This window comes from Saccharomycopsis crataegensis (assembly GCF_037102585.1).
Source record: "Saccharomycopsis crataegensis DNA, jcf7180000000098, whole genome shotgun sequence".
Lineage (NCBI taxonomy): Eukaryota > Fungi > Ascomycota > Saccharomycetes > Ascoideales > Saccharomycopsidaceae > Saccharomycopsis > Saccharomycopsis crataegensis.
The window spans coordinates 691,302-706,439 of NW_027043838.1; the positions used below are offsets into that span (position 1 = coordinate 691,302).

The 15,138-nt window shown below is 36.3% G+C and overlaps 7 protein-coding genes across 7 annotated transcripts; 4 read left to right on the top strand and 3 right to left on the bottom strand. All coding sequences in view use genetic code 12, as the record gives it.

The window, feature by feature from the left end:
- Window positions 1-94: 94 nt before the first annotated feature.
- On the bottom strand, window positions 95-988 carry DASC09_059730 (nucleotide diphosphatase; the record flags this gene model as incomplete). The annotated part of the gene is made up of 2 exons (XM_064999557.1): window positions 95-634; window positions 698-988. 2 exons carry the CDS (start codon window positions 986-988, stop codon window positions 95-97), a joined length of 831 nt encoding a protein of 276 aa, XP_064855629.1.
- Window positions 989-1,094: 106 nt separating this feature from the next.
- BER1 (Ber1p) lies at window positions 1,095-1,895 on the top strand (the record flags this gene model as incomplete). The annotated part of the gene is made up of 1 exon (XM_064999558.1): window positions 1,095-1,895. The coding sequence occupies one exon, from the start codon at window positions 1,095-1,097 to the stop codon at window positions 1,893-1,895; it is 801 nt and encodes a 266-aa protein (XP_064855630.1).
- Window positions 1,896-2,170: 275 nt separating this feature from the next.
- On the top strand, window positions 2,171-4,156 carry DASC09_059750 (uncharacterized protein; the record flags this gene model as incomplete). The annotated part of the gene is made up of 1 exon (XM_064999559.1): window positions 2,171-4,156. The coding sequence occupies one exon, from the start codon at window positions 2,171-2,173 to the stop codon at window positions 4,154-4,156; it is 1,986 nt and encodes a 661-aa protein (XP_064855631.1).
- A 689-nt stretch (window positions 4,157-4,845) lies between these two features.
- Window positions 4,846-6,060, top strand: CWC27 (putative peptidylprolyl isomerase CWC27; the record flags this gene model as incomplete). The annotated part of the gene is made up of 1 exon (XM_064999560.1): window positions 4,846-6,060. One exon carries the CDS (start codon window positions 4,846-4,848, stop codon window positions 6,058-6,060), a length of 1,215 nt encoding a protein of 404 aa, XP_064855632.1.
- A 284-nt stretch (window positions 6,061-6,344) lies between these two features.
- NST1 (Nst1p) lies at window positions 6,345-10,199 on the bottom strand (the record flags this gene model as incomplete). Its single annotated transcript, XM_064999561.1, has 1 exon — window positions 6,345-10,199. The coding sequence occupies one exon, from the start codon at window positions 10,197-10,199 to the stop codon at window positions 6,345-6,347; it is 3,855 nt and encodes a 1,284-aa protein (XP_064855633.1).
- Window positions 10,200-11,460: 1,261 nt separating this feature from the next.
- RPN12 (proteasome regulatory particle lid subunit RPN12) lies at window positions 11,461-12,399 on the top strand (the record flags this gene model as incomplete). Its single annotated transcript, XM_064999562.1, has 1 exon — window positions 11,461-12,399. The coding sequence occupies one exon, from the start codon at window positions 11,461-11,463 to the stop codon at window positions 12,397-12,399; it is 939 nt and encodes a 312-aa protein (XP_064855634.1).
- A 211-nt stretch (window positions 12,400-12,610) lies between these two features.
- MEF1 (Mef1p) lies at window positions 12,611-14,881 on the bottom strand (the record flags this gene model as incomplete). The annotated part of the gene is made up of 1 exon (XM_064999563.1): window positions 12,611-14,881. The coding sequence occupies one exon, from the start codon at window positions 14,879-14,881 to the stop codon at window positions 12,611-12,613; it is 2,271 nt and encodes a 756-aa protein (XP_064855635.1).
- Between the last annotated feature and the right edge of the window lie 257 nt (window positions 14,882-15,138).

A 15,138-nucleotide genomic window follows, 5' to 3' on the forward strand; every position in this document is an offset into this window, starting at 1 on the left:
TTTTTTTGTGCTTGCATTTCACATTTAGATGTGCGGATAGTAAAAGTATGTACATATTTGAAAGGAACTCATCAGTGCTCGAAATAGGTCTCCTTTATTGCAAACATTTCTCGATCAACCTCCAGGTGCTGGTAAATGGTAGGCCTACGACATTGTTATAATCGCCTTCAATCTTGCTAAAGAGTAATCCCCCCATTCCTTGTATTTGGAAGCCTCCCGCAGCCCCAGCGCCTTCATTTGAATCAACATATAGTTGTAAAAATGAATCATCCAAATTCTCATAGTCCATTGTAAGCTTAGTTGACTCCAAATGGGAATCGATCTTTAAATCCTTCAAAATATTCACATCAGTAATATTACCATACTTTTTCCAATTATTTTCACACAGATCATTGCTGTTTCTTCGGGAAAATATTACAACCGCCGTTTTGACATAGATTGGGAATTTGCAATCTTTAATGTGTTTCAATTTTTCGAATTGGTCGATTTTGGAACTAGGCTTCTCATATATTATCCCCTCGCATTCCACAATGGTATCTGATGCCAAAATAATGAAGTCTTTATTCAGGTCTTTGGATTGAAGAAAGTGGCTCAATACTGAAAGCCCTTTATATGTTGCTGTTTGCAAAACATACTTCGACAGTTAGTATAAGAAATTTACACAGATGCCAAAAGTATCAACAAAGTATATACTCACGTCATCAACAGAGTATTTTGATTTGTCTAAATCCTCCTCAAAGTTTGAGCCCATGATTTTGAAGTCTTGGATGCCCAATTTTTGAAGAATCTCTCTTCTCCTGGGAGATGTCGATGCCAACACAAATGTTTTCAGTTTGAGTTTTTCGTACAAAGGATGCGAAAATTTTGCTGCCATTGATAATACTGGTGATACCGAGGTTAGAAAGGGATATATCCAGCAAGGTATATAAAGATGGAGTTTTTTTTGTTTATAAGAAAGAGCAAAGATACAAAACTTCCGTGATTCCATAGATTTGGTGCATGATCCAAGAGAAAAAAAAAATATCAAGAAAAAAGTATCGAATTTTCCATCTCCTTTCTTTACCCATCGCAAACGTTTAAAGAGTCTGAACGATATGGCTCGAAAGATCACTACCTTTCAAGATAGAACAATTTTGAACGAGGAGAATTTAAAATTCTTGAAAGAAAATATTGATGCAAAGAAATCTACTTTAAGTTTTTCAGAATTATGGAAACAAATATCAAATAATCTTACCACAATATTAGTCCCAGAAGACGTTGATATTCAAATAAGATCCCTAGCATTGGGGTCTATGAGTTCCGAAATATCACCAAAGTTTCAAATGGCTCTATTGCTACTCATTAAGGAGCAATTAAATGTCAAAAGAATCTCATTGTATGACCCGGAATTTAATGATTTAGATAGGGAACTAATGACAAAAGAATATGACATGACTGTTGATGAAATCGATCCCTTCAGTAAGGAAAATAACGAAAATGTCATATATTATCTCCCTCATATACCGCTAGAAGTTTTGGAGGGGCTCATTGCCGAGAAGCATCCTTCGTACATGATATGTAACAATATAGAAAAACATTTATCAAGATTCACTGTGAATGAGATTATCACAAAGTTCCCTGAACTCAGTCTAGTATATTTCAAGTTAGAGCCCGATGTGAATGATGAATTTACTGTCGTTGAGAAGAAAAAGCCTCGGAATAGGAAGAAAAAGGGCCAGTCTCAAAGATTGGCACAAGTGATGGAGGATGAAAAAACTCAAAAACAAAGATTTCTAGACTCAGTCAAGGAAATCTATAAAGAAATAGATGTTATGTATAAAATAGAAGCATCGGACGTTCCAGCAGAAGCAGGCAACAGCTTCAGCGACTTATTTCTCTTGAAATGTCGCCAATAAAGATTTTCCTCGTTAATATTATACTTCTAGAACAGTTGGGATCCGCTATTTTGGTTCCAGCACCGCCCTTCAAAAATTACCCCCAATTTCAGTTGCAGATCATAAACACCCTGGAATGGAACCACACATTTATTAGCCCAGAATTTCCCAACCCCACTAGTTTTAGCTTAAAAAAAAAAAAAAAAATTAAAAAAAATTAAAAAAAAACAAGAATAGGGACTTAAACAAAAACCAAAACCAAAGCTCCTTCCAGTTCTCGTTAGATTCTTGATAAAATGGCAAATGCTGATATTGAGAATCCTTCCACAGTTGGCTCATCAGCCCAAGTGGAGGCCAAGTTGTACACACCTCCTAACCCCCATCAAGTGTTGAGAATTGCATTGAACTTGAAGTCATTGCTTGACAGCATTATTCCCAATGCTGTTCCAATATCTTCTTTGCTGAATATCTTAACACCACGAATTGTTGATCTCGCCTTGCAAGCTTGCGGTGGTAAAGGAAATGGCGAAATTGGCACCTCTTCCAGAAAATATAGAGGCTGTGTTATTTACTGTTTGATTATTGTGAGTACTTGGTATGATAAGTTGTCGCAAATGAATTTACATGAAAGTGACCTCTACCAGTGCAGATCTGCTGCCAGTGAACATTTGGCCAAATTGATCATCGAGAGTCACAACCTGAAAGATCAAAACTTTTTGTTCATTCAAATGTTATGCCGTCGGTACACTATTGTATTGAATGAGGAAGTTACTTCTCCTACTAGTGCCTTGGAGTTGGCTGTGGACAAGCATTCCATTGTGATAATCAGCTCATCTGGATATCAAAGATGTATGAAATGGTTGTGGAGAGGTTGGATTATCCAAGCCAGAAGTGATCCTCAAACTTACATCATGTACAAGGACGTTAACAATTCAAGATTTTTGAGCCATTTCAACCCGAATAGAATTAAGTCTCCACAATTTCAAAACATTATGGAGATTATGGTTTCTATTGTTTATTTGATCTTATTCACATACCTTATCAACAATCACGATAAAAAACCAGATGGTGCCGAAATTATTTTTTACTTGTTCACCATCAGTTTTTCTATCGATGAAATGGTGAAGTTTTATCATATTGGTTCCAGCTATTTCACTAGTTTCTCTAGTTGTTTCAACGACACCATGTATAGTCTTATTATTATATCCTTTTTGGTAAAGTTGTTTGCAATCCATCACAAGTCGGAATACTACAACGAAGTTTCCTATAAAATATTGTCCTGTGTGTCTCCTCTTATGTGGTCCAGATTGTTGTTCTATTTGGACTCTCAGAAATTCATTGGTGCTATGATTGTGGTTATTCAAAAGATGATGAAAGAATCCATTTTGTTCTTTACCCTTTTATTCATTATCATCATTGGGTTTTTACAAGGTTTCATTGGTATGGACACTGCTGATGGTAAAAGAGATGAGTCTTATATGCTATTTCATTTGATGGTCAAAACTGTCATTGGTGGAGTTGATTTCGGGGCATTTGAAAAATTGGCCCCACCATATTCTGGTATTTTGTACTACGCCTTTGTTTTTATTATCACTGTGATTTTGTTGAACATTTTGGGTGCTTTGTTCAATAGTTCCTATTCTTTAATCGTTGCCCGTTCTACCGATGAGTACTTGGCCTTAAACTCTGCAAAGACTTTGAAGTATATCAGATCACCAGATTTAGATTTGTTTATTCCACCATTCAACTTATTCGAAATTCTTTTCTTGACTTTGCCATTGAGCTGGTGGGTCCCAAGATATTATTTCAAAAAGATTAATTATTATTTGTTAACTGTTCTTTATCTTCCATTTTTGGTTGTTATTGCCATTCACGAAGTGAAAGTTTCTAAAAGAGTGCAATATAACAGATTCAAAAACTTGCCTGATGATGCAAATGAGATTGATACAGAATGGGACTTGACAGATGGTTTCCAAGACGATGCGATTATTGATCTCAATAATAGCAACTCCGAGGGCTCTACTTCTCTTCAAAATAATCAAAGTTTGGTTAACTCAGCCTTACTGGTTCAAAGAGCATTCGAAAGACAAGACCCAGAATTCTTAGTTGATATTAATAAATTCAATAGGAAGGTCAAAGATATTGCTCCTCCAATTCAAGAAAGTAATGAATTGGGAATCTCTTGGGAAGTCTATCAATTGCATTCTAAGATTGATAAATTGACAGACTTGGTCAATAATTTGTACACAGAGAACCAAGAAATAAAGAAAAAATTGAATTGATGTGCGCCTTTTTGATTGGAATGACTTTCCGTTTTTCTTGGCCTATGAAATTTTGAACTTAGTTTTTATCCACCTTTTTTTTTGTTTTCTTTTCAATTTTTGCTTTTCAACTCTCTTCATATGCCATCTTGATGTGTTTTTTTTTTTTCAAAATCTGGAGCACATTTTAAGGAATGTTTTCCTAAGAATAGACTGTAAGCTTCTTTTTTTGTTTGCGAAGCTAGAAGTATACCTTTTTTTTTGACATTTCAAAGGGTTATTTCGTATCAAAAACTGCTTCACTGTCATTGAATAGTATGACTTATTTGGTTTTTGTCCGGATATTTGTAGAACATTTTCTATTTCTTTTTTACCAAATAATATATTTCGCGTATCTAGTTTTACCTATCGGCCCGGTACCAGGAAAAAAATTCGATTTTCTGTAGACTTTATCCCTTTCTTAATCTTTTTTTTTTCTTTGGAAACCTTCCAACCGAGAAAGATGAAGATATTTATCTTCTTTAAATAAGCTGAAACAAAAAATAACGCCTTGCCGTGCACATAAGACATGCTCACTATCCACGTAGGCTTAAACATTATAACAATAATCACGTGACAGCACAGAGATGATATTTTTTGAGGAGATGAGATGGGAGTCAGAAACCTTTTTAAAGAAGTTCCTGACTTAAGCTTGTCCGTAACTATTTAGGATGGGAGAACCTGCCACAACTGCAAAAGTAATATTACACACTGATAAAGGACCCTTGAATATTGAACTTTGGGCGAAAGAGTGCCCTGTTAACACAAAACACTTTCTCAAAAATTGTTTGAATGGCAATTACATTAGCAATAATAGTTGCTTCAATAAAATATCGAAAAATAATCTAATATCATTTAATACTGGCAAAACAAGCCAAGAAAACTTGTTGAAAAAGGAGACCAACCAGCGAATACGGTTCACTAGAAGAGGGTTGGTTGGTTTTGGTAATGCTCTTGATAAATCTCACACTAATGAGGAGGAGTTTTTCATCACTTTACGGCTGTTCCCTGAGTTCAACAATAACTACACAATTTTTGGTACTATAGCGGATAGTTCAATTTATAATGCCATAAGAATATCAGATAGTGAATTGGAAGAAGGAAGAGAGTATCAGCCAATATATCCTACAAAAATTTTGAAAACCGAAGTGATCGTGCCGTATTTTGAAGATCTTGATAAGATTATTATTGCTAATGAGGATTTAGGAGAACCCGCAAAGAAGAAACCAAAGAAGAACGATTCCAAGAAGAAGAAAAAGAAGGCAGTAAAGTTAAGCTATGAAGATGATCATGATGATGTTGATGAACCGGATTTCAAACCCGTGAAAATTAGGTCAGCTCACGTTGCTCTCAAAGATCACAGTTTGTCAAAGAAGAAGGTTAGCAGCAAAAATTCGGAAGAGGAACAATTGGAAAATGAAGACCAGAGTTTCAATGAACACACTGAATTGAACGTTCAGAGCAGCATTAACACTGAAGGCAAGAATGACTCCGATAAACAGGAGTTGGAAGCAGAGATTGAAAAATTGAAAAAATCATTATCGAACAATAAGTCAGTGAAGGAGGAGAACAAGGAAAGTGATGTCACTTCTTTTATACAGAATCAAAAAGATGAATATCGTAAAAATCAAAAATTCAGCACTAACAGACAATTGAGGGAGATTCAAACTTTCAATATATTTGAAAAATTCGAGAAGAAGATCTCGAACTCCAAGATCGGAGAACAGGAGAATCTAATAAAAAACAGGCTGCCTAACTTCGATGAAGAAGACGAGGCACAGGATAGTGATGAAGAAGATGATTATTTGGATTTTATGGATCATCAATTGGACTTCAAAGAGGAAGATTCCCATCATGATGATGATTTGAAAACTGTAAATTTATAGAATTTTAGGTGAGAGTTATTAACTTTGGAGGAGTTTATACAACGTATTTGTTTATCCTATCTCCTTGATCACCAGTAATGAGTAGCGCCTTCAATAATCCTTAGACAAGACGTTCTCAAAGTCCTTTAGCAGCCGTAAGGCTCCCATGTTGTTGTCTTACAATGATAATATTTATTAGTATAAAAATCAGCTTTAATTACAAAATCTTATTAATGAATATATATTCAATATGTCATCATATTCGTCAGTCATCGTCACTGTAAACTATCCAATAATAAAAAAAGTTACCAAATCAAAGAAGATTTGCTCCCGTTCGGGTTGCTCTTGCTGGTTAAGTTATTAATATTGAAATTCTGCAAGCTGCTCATTGTGTTCCCGGATCCCGGGTTTACAGGGCTGCCGAAGTTCACAGAGTTTGGTACACTATCAAGGTTTGGATTCACAGATGGTGCAGAACTGTTAATACCAGTACTTGACCCAAAGTTCACACCACTGCTGAATGAATTGCCTAAATCATACTGGCCAAATCCAAGGCCATTCAATAAACTACCATTTCCTGCGGCTCCGCTATTCCTTTTAGGTAACACATCAATCGGTCTTTGTGTGGCCTTCCTAATTTTCACATGAGTAATAGCACCCAGCAAATCGTAAGAACATTCATAATTTAAGCCAATACCACCACCATGTTTACTATTGTTTATAATTATTATGATTCTACTAACAAAACCAGCCAAAGTCAACAAAGTTGTACTTGGGATAAATTGTCTCGCCATTTGGTACAATTCTGGTAATCCAATGAACTTATCAGTGGTTGTTCCAGTAAAGCTATCGAAACTTAAGGCATGATATGCCCTGAAAATTGCATCTTCAAGGACCAATTCTGAAATGGAACCCCCCGCACTTGTTAGAGATGGGCTGGCTCCATTATTTCCAACAATATTACGAGACCCGGTGATTTGTGGCACTTCTTGGGCACCATTAGTTTCTCCAGACAGAGGAATGGCACCAAGAGTATTGACAGTAGATGTGCTGGAATTTGTGCCTAGACTATTCCATAAGTTACTGGTTGTATTATTTGTGGATCCCTTGCCCCAAATTTGGTTTGAGAGGCTAAAACCATTAAGCAGAGAAGTAGCATTGCCACCAATAATATGCGATCCCCAAATATGATTATCCACATTGTTTGCAGCCGGAGCATCATTTGCTGGTAAAATAGTATTTAGTAGACTGGCACTGGACATTTTAGGAGTTTGACTGGAAACTGCTGGCACATTTGAATGGTCAGAAATACTATTGAAGGCCATAAAAGGTGAATTATGGTCATAAGCATGGATCCCGCCAGCATTCACCATGGGCCTTGTGCCATTGAGATTACTGGTAGAGCTATTGTCCCCCCAATGAGAGGGGCCCCCGGTTTCTTGATTCTGAATGAAATGAGAAGAGCCACCAGAGGATATTGAAGAGTTCCTGGCCGAGTTGGCAGTTTGAGAGGGATTATAAAGTATTGAATTTTGGCTAGTACCATAGAATTGTGGACTATTAAAGTCCTGTTGTAGAGCTTGGACAGACGGAAGTTGAGATGGAAAATGCATCTGCTGTAAAGCCGGTGAAATCTTAGTAGAATCAACCTCCAATGATGTTAATTTATTAGGTTGAATATTATTATCACTGTTTTGTAGATCATTTGTGATACTAGAAATCAGTGAATTTTCAAAAAAATTCTCTTTAATATCAGTTTGCAATCTAGCGGCCTCCTCTGACTTTTTCCTGTCTTGCCACTTTTGTCTCTTCTCTGCCTCTTTCTTTTCTTTTAACTTCCGTTCCTCATCCAATTTCCGTTCCTCATCCAATTTCTTTTTTCTCTTTTCTTCCAATTCTTTTTCCCTTTTTTGTTTCTCTAATTCCCTCTGCCTCTCCATCTCTAGTTCACGGCGTTTTTTCTTCTCCAATTGTTTTTTCTTCTCCTCTTCTTTCTTTTTTCGTTGTTCTTCTTTTCTCTTTCTTCCCATTTCAGTCTTTCTTTGCTGTTCTTCTTTGGCCAATCTCTCCGCCTCCAATCTAGATTGTTCTTTTTTCAATCTTTCGGCCTCCTTCGCCTCTTGTTGTTTTCTTTTCTTTTCCCGTTTCTTTTCTTTCTCCCGCTGTTTCTTTTCTTCTTTTAATCTCTCTCTTTCTTCTTCTTGGTTAAGCTCTTCAAGAAATTCCTTGGCTTTATCCTCTGCAACTTTCTGCTTATACGAAGCAATTAGTCTATTATGGACTAACCCAGTAATGACATTCCTGAGAAGATTTCTGCCCTCTTCATATAAATCATCATCATTCACATAATTATCTGTCGCAGCATCCGGGTATGCTTCTGCTCCTTCCGCATCATGTTCTTCTTCATCTTCATATTCTTGATCTGAATCGCGACTATCTTCATAATCATGAGAATCCTCATCACTATACTCATATTCTTCATCTTCATACTCTTCATCCTCCACCTCCTCGTCCTCTCCACCTATATAGTATTCCTCATCTTCCGTGTCATTATTACTATTATTAGTATTATTATTAGTATCATTAATATTATTATTATTATCATTATGATGATGATGATGGGGATGGGAATGAGTATGGTGATGGTGATGGTGATGATCATAATGTTGGCATTGATCATCATCTTGAGAGTGAGCATAATCTTTATTGTCAATTTGACCTTGATTTTTGTTTTGTTGTTTATCAGATTCCCGACAATTAATGTTTTCAAAATCAGAGCCGCCAAATACAAGTTTGCTATCAGCTAGGCTATATCCTACGATCTCTTTATATTGGTTTAGATTCTTCTCTTTTTCTTCCTTTAACTGCGCTGACAATGTTTTGAAATATTCTGCCGTCTTTATGCTTGTATAAAGCTTTTTGAAATCCGCATTGGTATTCTTCCCATCTTTGCCACACTGATCTAAAAACATTCGCAAATCATTTTTAAAAATACCTGCTGCTGACTTATCATTAGGGTTATTCATCACATTCGTAATTCTTTCCATAACATCCAAAAACTCTTTGCCATCATTTTGGAGTAAATCATCGGCTATTGAAGCAATGGCATTCTCATTCATATTAACACCAAGACTACCTTCTGGATTTTTGCATTGAGTATCATCCGTATTATCGTAATGTTCATTAGCATCTTCAGGGACTTCGGTGATAGTTGCAGAATTCAAATTTTTATCAGTACCATCTTTGGGAAGTCCTTTTGCAAAATTGAACATATTGATTTGTGACACCAAATGATCGAAGACACCCTTCATACTGACAGTCTCTGTTTGAAGTTCGAGGGAAAGTGGGTCGTCATTTTCAGATTCATTTTTGGGAGAATAATCATTGTCATTTGAATTGAGATTCATATTTTTCTCCACTGGACTTTGTGTGTTTTTACTATTTTCAGTATTCTCATTTCTAAAAACGATATTACTTCTCTTGTGTATCACCTGTGGCTCCTGTTTTCTATTTATCTGGAAAGATTCATGAACTATCTCGTCTATGGTGGCGTTCTCAAAAACTTTGGAAAACTCATCTAAACTGGCAGCTTTCTCAAAAACTCGATGAAGCTGATATATCTTCTTCTCCATGAATGATCTTCTTCTGCCACATATGTTGCAATCACAATCATTCTTCGTCACTTGTTTCAAACCTTGTAGGAACGATTCTTCATCAAAATTAAAAATTTCTCGCTTTTGGGAATCACCAAGCCCATTCCAAAATTCCAACACTTTGGTCTCTGAATCAGAAAAATCTTGGTTCCAAATATCTTCCTTCTTGTCCTTTCCTTTCTTCTTTTTATTTTTGATGTTGCCATTCTGCTGAGATTTGTCATCTTTTTCAGAGAGTTGCTCTACAATTACTTCACCATTAGCGCCTTGGCGTATCACCCTATGTGTTGGATAATCATCATCTGGATTCATTAGTTTGGCTTGAATATTGGAAGTATCAAGTTCAGAATTCTTGGATCCACCTTTTTTATTTTTCTTCTTCTTCTTCTTTTTCTTTTTTTTTCCGCCTTCTTGTTCATCATTGTTGTAATCAAAATGTATACTCTCACCCGTTATGAATTGATGATGATTATCATCGTTCTCTTTGACTGCAATTGCTCCACTCATCGTGTGGTTTAACCACTATCTAGGCAATTAGTGCTTATGTTGTTCAGAAATATGCAGTAGAATTATTCGCTGCAATTTTGTAACTTTTGCAAAATTCTCTTGAATCTCAAGGTTATTCCAATGCTTTAGTGTTGTCAAAAATACTAGTGAGGGTATGTATATATATTGGCAAGCTCCCACTTCCAGTTTCTACTGTTGTTGTGGTTGTGCCTCAGATTGTCACTTGATAAAAACGACTGTGAAATATGTAGTTTTTATAAATAGTCAATATCTAAGGATATGAATGATCTTAATAAATACTGTGGTGGTAAAAGCGTTAACAAAAAAAATCCTTTAATTTTGAAAGCTTCAACAGAAAAAAAAAAAGCACTTGGGAAATCATTCACGTGACTTTAGGGGAATATCTCATGAAGCGATAGTTTCATCTAATACTTTTTGATTGCATTATTGTTACTAGATCTAAGAAATGTAATTTGAGTAATACAAATAAGACACTATTAATAGCACAAAGAGGCACTGAAAATGATGAGCAAAGTAAATGAGCATTCCAGATAACTGAGGCCTAATAACCAAAGCTTGCAAAAACTTGATCTATATCACTGAATACCTAACCCTGGCACAATATGATTGATAAAGTTATATTGGTTAATGTTAGTTTTAAAGGCGCCGTTCTTGAAGAAGTTATTGACTATCTTTCAAAGTTTATTATTAAACGAGTTGCTTGGTGTTCGTATTCATGAAGATGCATCACTGCTTCTACCGTAGATCTACACCATTTTTGCCAAAAAATATCACTATTTCTTTTGTCTATTCTTTCAATATAGCTTTTTAATTCATTATTCATTGAAATATTCAACTAGCCTTTGCTACTTGGTTAGAAACATTTTTTTTTTCTTCTTCAGTTTCGAACACAGAGATCTGTTCGAGGCAGAATTGGACAGTAGGTAACGTACGCTAGAAGTCGGTCTTTCTATTTAGTAAAGAGAAGATAATTGCATCCAGCATTCAACGTCAAATATCCTGAAGCTATTAGGGTTTCTGATTCTATATAAAAGCACCAAGTTTATGCTTGATGCAATTGATCCGTCATTCTGGTAGCCACTCGCACAAGAAAAATCGCTGTCCACCGACGGGTAAGACAGGCTGTGGAGGCCTGTTTTTTTTGTTATAGATTTTGTGGTGAAATGATCACAGTGGCAATTTTATTGGCAATATCCGTTCATCTATCACTTTATTCAATAAACCCCCCTAGGAAAAAAAAATGTCCCTTGAAAAGACATCACAACAATTGAAGGATGCCTTCGCCAAGCAGGACTTTCAAACCTGTGTGAAATTACTCTCGTTAATCAAGGTCCAATTAGCCCAGCATAATTTGTTGGTTCCAATTTTAAATAATAAAATCAATCAAGGTGATTTACTCATTTCTAGATCTCTTTTGGAAATCGGTGCCTTGGCTGCTATTAATGTGTCAAACTTAAAGTTGTTTGAAAAACTCATCATTGAATTGAAGCCTTTTTACAATCTCAAGACAGAATTCTTCCTTAACAATAAGTCTGCCCTTGAAAACAAATTGGAGGCACTATACTTATTATTATTGTTGACTAAAGGCGAGATCTCACAATTTCACATCGAATTGTTGTCTCTTTCCTCTAGCATCAATGGTTTCAACTCAAATACAGTGGATGACATGAGTCAAATTGAAAACGATAAATATTTGAACTACCCAATCAAAATTGAAAGATGGCTCATGGAAGGGTCTTATGATAAGGTCTGGGATCTTATAAATAACACTGGCAGCACGAGTGCTGATTTTAAGGAATTCTTATCTTTCAACAATAGCTTGACCAATACTTTACGGAACGAAATCTCTAAATGTTTGAATGTTAGTTACGATAGCTTGCCAATCTCGAATGCCAAGAACTTGTTATTTTTCGACAATGAAAGGGCGTTGTCAAGTTACATCAAGAACAATTCTGGGGTTACTACTACTTGGAAAATTGAGAATGGTGTGATATTTTTCCCAAAGAAGGAAGAAGAAGAAGAGGAAGGAGGAGACGCTATTGATGTCGATGATTATTATAATGAACAAGGTTTTGGTGATGAAAGCCAATTTGATAGACCACAACAGAAGCTAAGCATCAATGAATCAATCATCAAAAACGTCCTTGGTTATGCTACTGAAATGGAAACTATTGTCTAGATTCCTAAATATTTGTATTTTAAATAAAAGAAAAAATCTTCTTTCGGTTTTATTTCTCTTTAGTTGAAATCCTTGTAGACAAGAGTTCATGGAACAGTTACGAGATTTTTTTTTTAAAAAAAAACTGATTAATTTTAAAATTATATTTCTATCAGCTCATATATACTAATTAATTGTAAATATTTACAGTTATTACAACCAAGAAACGTGCTTATTTCTTCTGTTTCTTATTGTATTCTTCAATCAATTGCTTTTGCAAGTGTGGAGGACATGGAGAATAGTTTTTAAATTCCAAAGAGAACTCACCCTTACCTTGGGTGGAAGCTCTAAGAGAGGTGGCAAATCCAAACATAGAGTTCAAAGAACATTCTGCCAAGATGGTGAAATCATCGCTGTTGTTTTCAGTGTCATTTACCATGGCACCCAACTTGTTTAACAAACCAATGACACCACCTTGGAATTCATTTGGTGCGGTAACGGTAACATTCATGATTGGTTCCAAAACCACTGGGTTAGCATTGTTAAAAGCTTGCTTGAATGCTCCAATGGTAGCAGCTTTGAAAGCATATTCGTTAGAATCAACAACGTGAGTTTGACCATCATTAATCAACATCTTAACCCCCAAAACTTTATGACCAGTAAGTGGACCCTTCATACAACTTTCTTCGAAACCCTTAGCACAAGCAGCCAAGAACTTATCAGAGATTTTACCCCCAACAATTTGGGTTTCAAATTCATTCTTTTCACCATCAGTGGCAAGGGCCATGTTACCAATGACTCTACCGAATTGACCAGCCCCACCGGATTGTTTCTTATGGGTGTAGTCAAATTCAGTGCTACCAGCAATAGATTCACGATAAGCAACTTGAGGTTTACCAGTGGTACAACTAACATTGTATTCACGCTTCATTCTTTCGACGTAAATTTCCAAGTGCAATTCACCCATACCGGAAATGACAGTTTCCTTGGATTCAGCATCGAACTTAACTCTAAAAGTTGGATCTTCCTTTTGGAATCTGTTCATGGCCTTAGAGAAGTTGATAGTATCCTTAGTACTTGGTTGAATGGACAAAGAAATAACTGGATCAGGGACAAACATGGAGGACATCGCGACCTCAACAGACCCGTCAGTGAAAGTGTCACCTGAAGAACAGTTGATACCAAAAGTAGCGCAAATTTCCCCAGAATTAATTTCATCGATTTCTTCCATTTCGTCGGAGTTCATTCTCACCAATCTGGCAACCTTAATCTTCTTTTTGTCCTTGATGTTGTAAATGTAACCACCCTTCTTCAATTTACCTTGGTAAACTCTCAAGTAGGTCAATTGACCATATTTACCATCTTCCAATTTGAAAGCCAAAGCAACAAGAGGTTCACTAGAGCTTGGAATCAATTCCACTGGTTTTTCAATTTCTGGGTCACTAACATCCAAACCCTTGTTCAAGATTTCAGAAGGATTTGGCAAGTAATCAACCACAGCATCCAAAACCGGTTGGATACCAGTGTTGGCCAATGCAGAGCCCATCAAAACTGGGGTGAATTTTCTGGCAATAGTGGCTCTTCTAATGGCAGCCTTAATTTGGTCAACGGATGGTTCCTTTTCTTCAATGTAGAGTTCAGCAATTTCATCATCAACATCAGCCAAAGTTTCAACCAATAAGGCTCTTTTTTCTTCAACCAAGTCTTTCAAATCTTCTGGAACAGTAGCGGCTCTAAGAATTTCACCTTGCTTACCTTCGTTATAAAGGGCAACTCTATCAATTATATTCACAACCCCTTTCAATTCAGATTCAGCACCAATAGGAACTTGAATAGCAGCAGCAGGAATCTTCAATTTCTTGTTGATTTGATCAATAGCCTTGAAAGGATCAGCGCCCATTCTATCCATCTTGTTAATAAAAGTGACTCTTGGAACATTATATCTACGCATTTGTCTATCGACAGTAACAGTTTGTGATTGAACACCACTGACAGCACACACAACTAACACAGCACCATCCAAAACTCTTAAAGCTCTTTCGACTTCAATAGTGAAATCAATGTGCCCTGGAGTATCGATCAAGTTGAAGTGATAAGAATCGTTATCCTTATCCCAAGAACAGTAAGTAGCAGCAGATTGAATAGTAATACCTTTTTCTCTTTCCAAATCCATGGAGTCCATCTTGGCCCCAACGTTGTCTCTACCTCTAACTTCATGGATAGCCTTAATTCTCCCAGTGTAGTACAACACACGTTCGGTGAAGGTGGTTTTCCCAGAATCAATGTGAGCAGAGATCCCAATATTTCTGGTTTTACCTAAACGAGCAACATCTTCCGGTTTGAGGGTGGCATTGATTTTATCAATGACTACCTTCTCCTCTTCGTAGGTGCTATTGGTCATTGAACTTTGAAAGAATCTCTTTGAAGCCAAAGCGCCGCCAAACACAGGAAGCTTGTAGCCTCTGCTGAGCGAGGCCACGAAACTTTTGGTAAGAGTGACCATTTGTTCTAGTTTACGTCTAATTTCTTTGAAACTAGCCTCAGATAGACTTCAACAACTCTGAAACCGGTGTCAAAATAAGGGTAGATTGATTCTTCATGATTTTTTTAACAGAAAGAAAAATTTTTGATATATGTAGAAGCACGTGATACACGTATAAAATTCAGTATTATAAAGGGTGCTCACACCCCTGAAACTTTTAGTTGTGTTAATGTTCCTGAAAAAAGAAAAAAATATCAATATCATCACACTATAGAGGG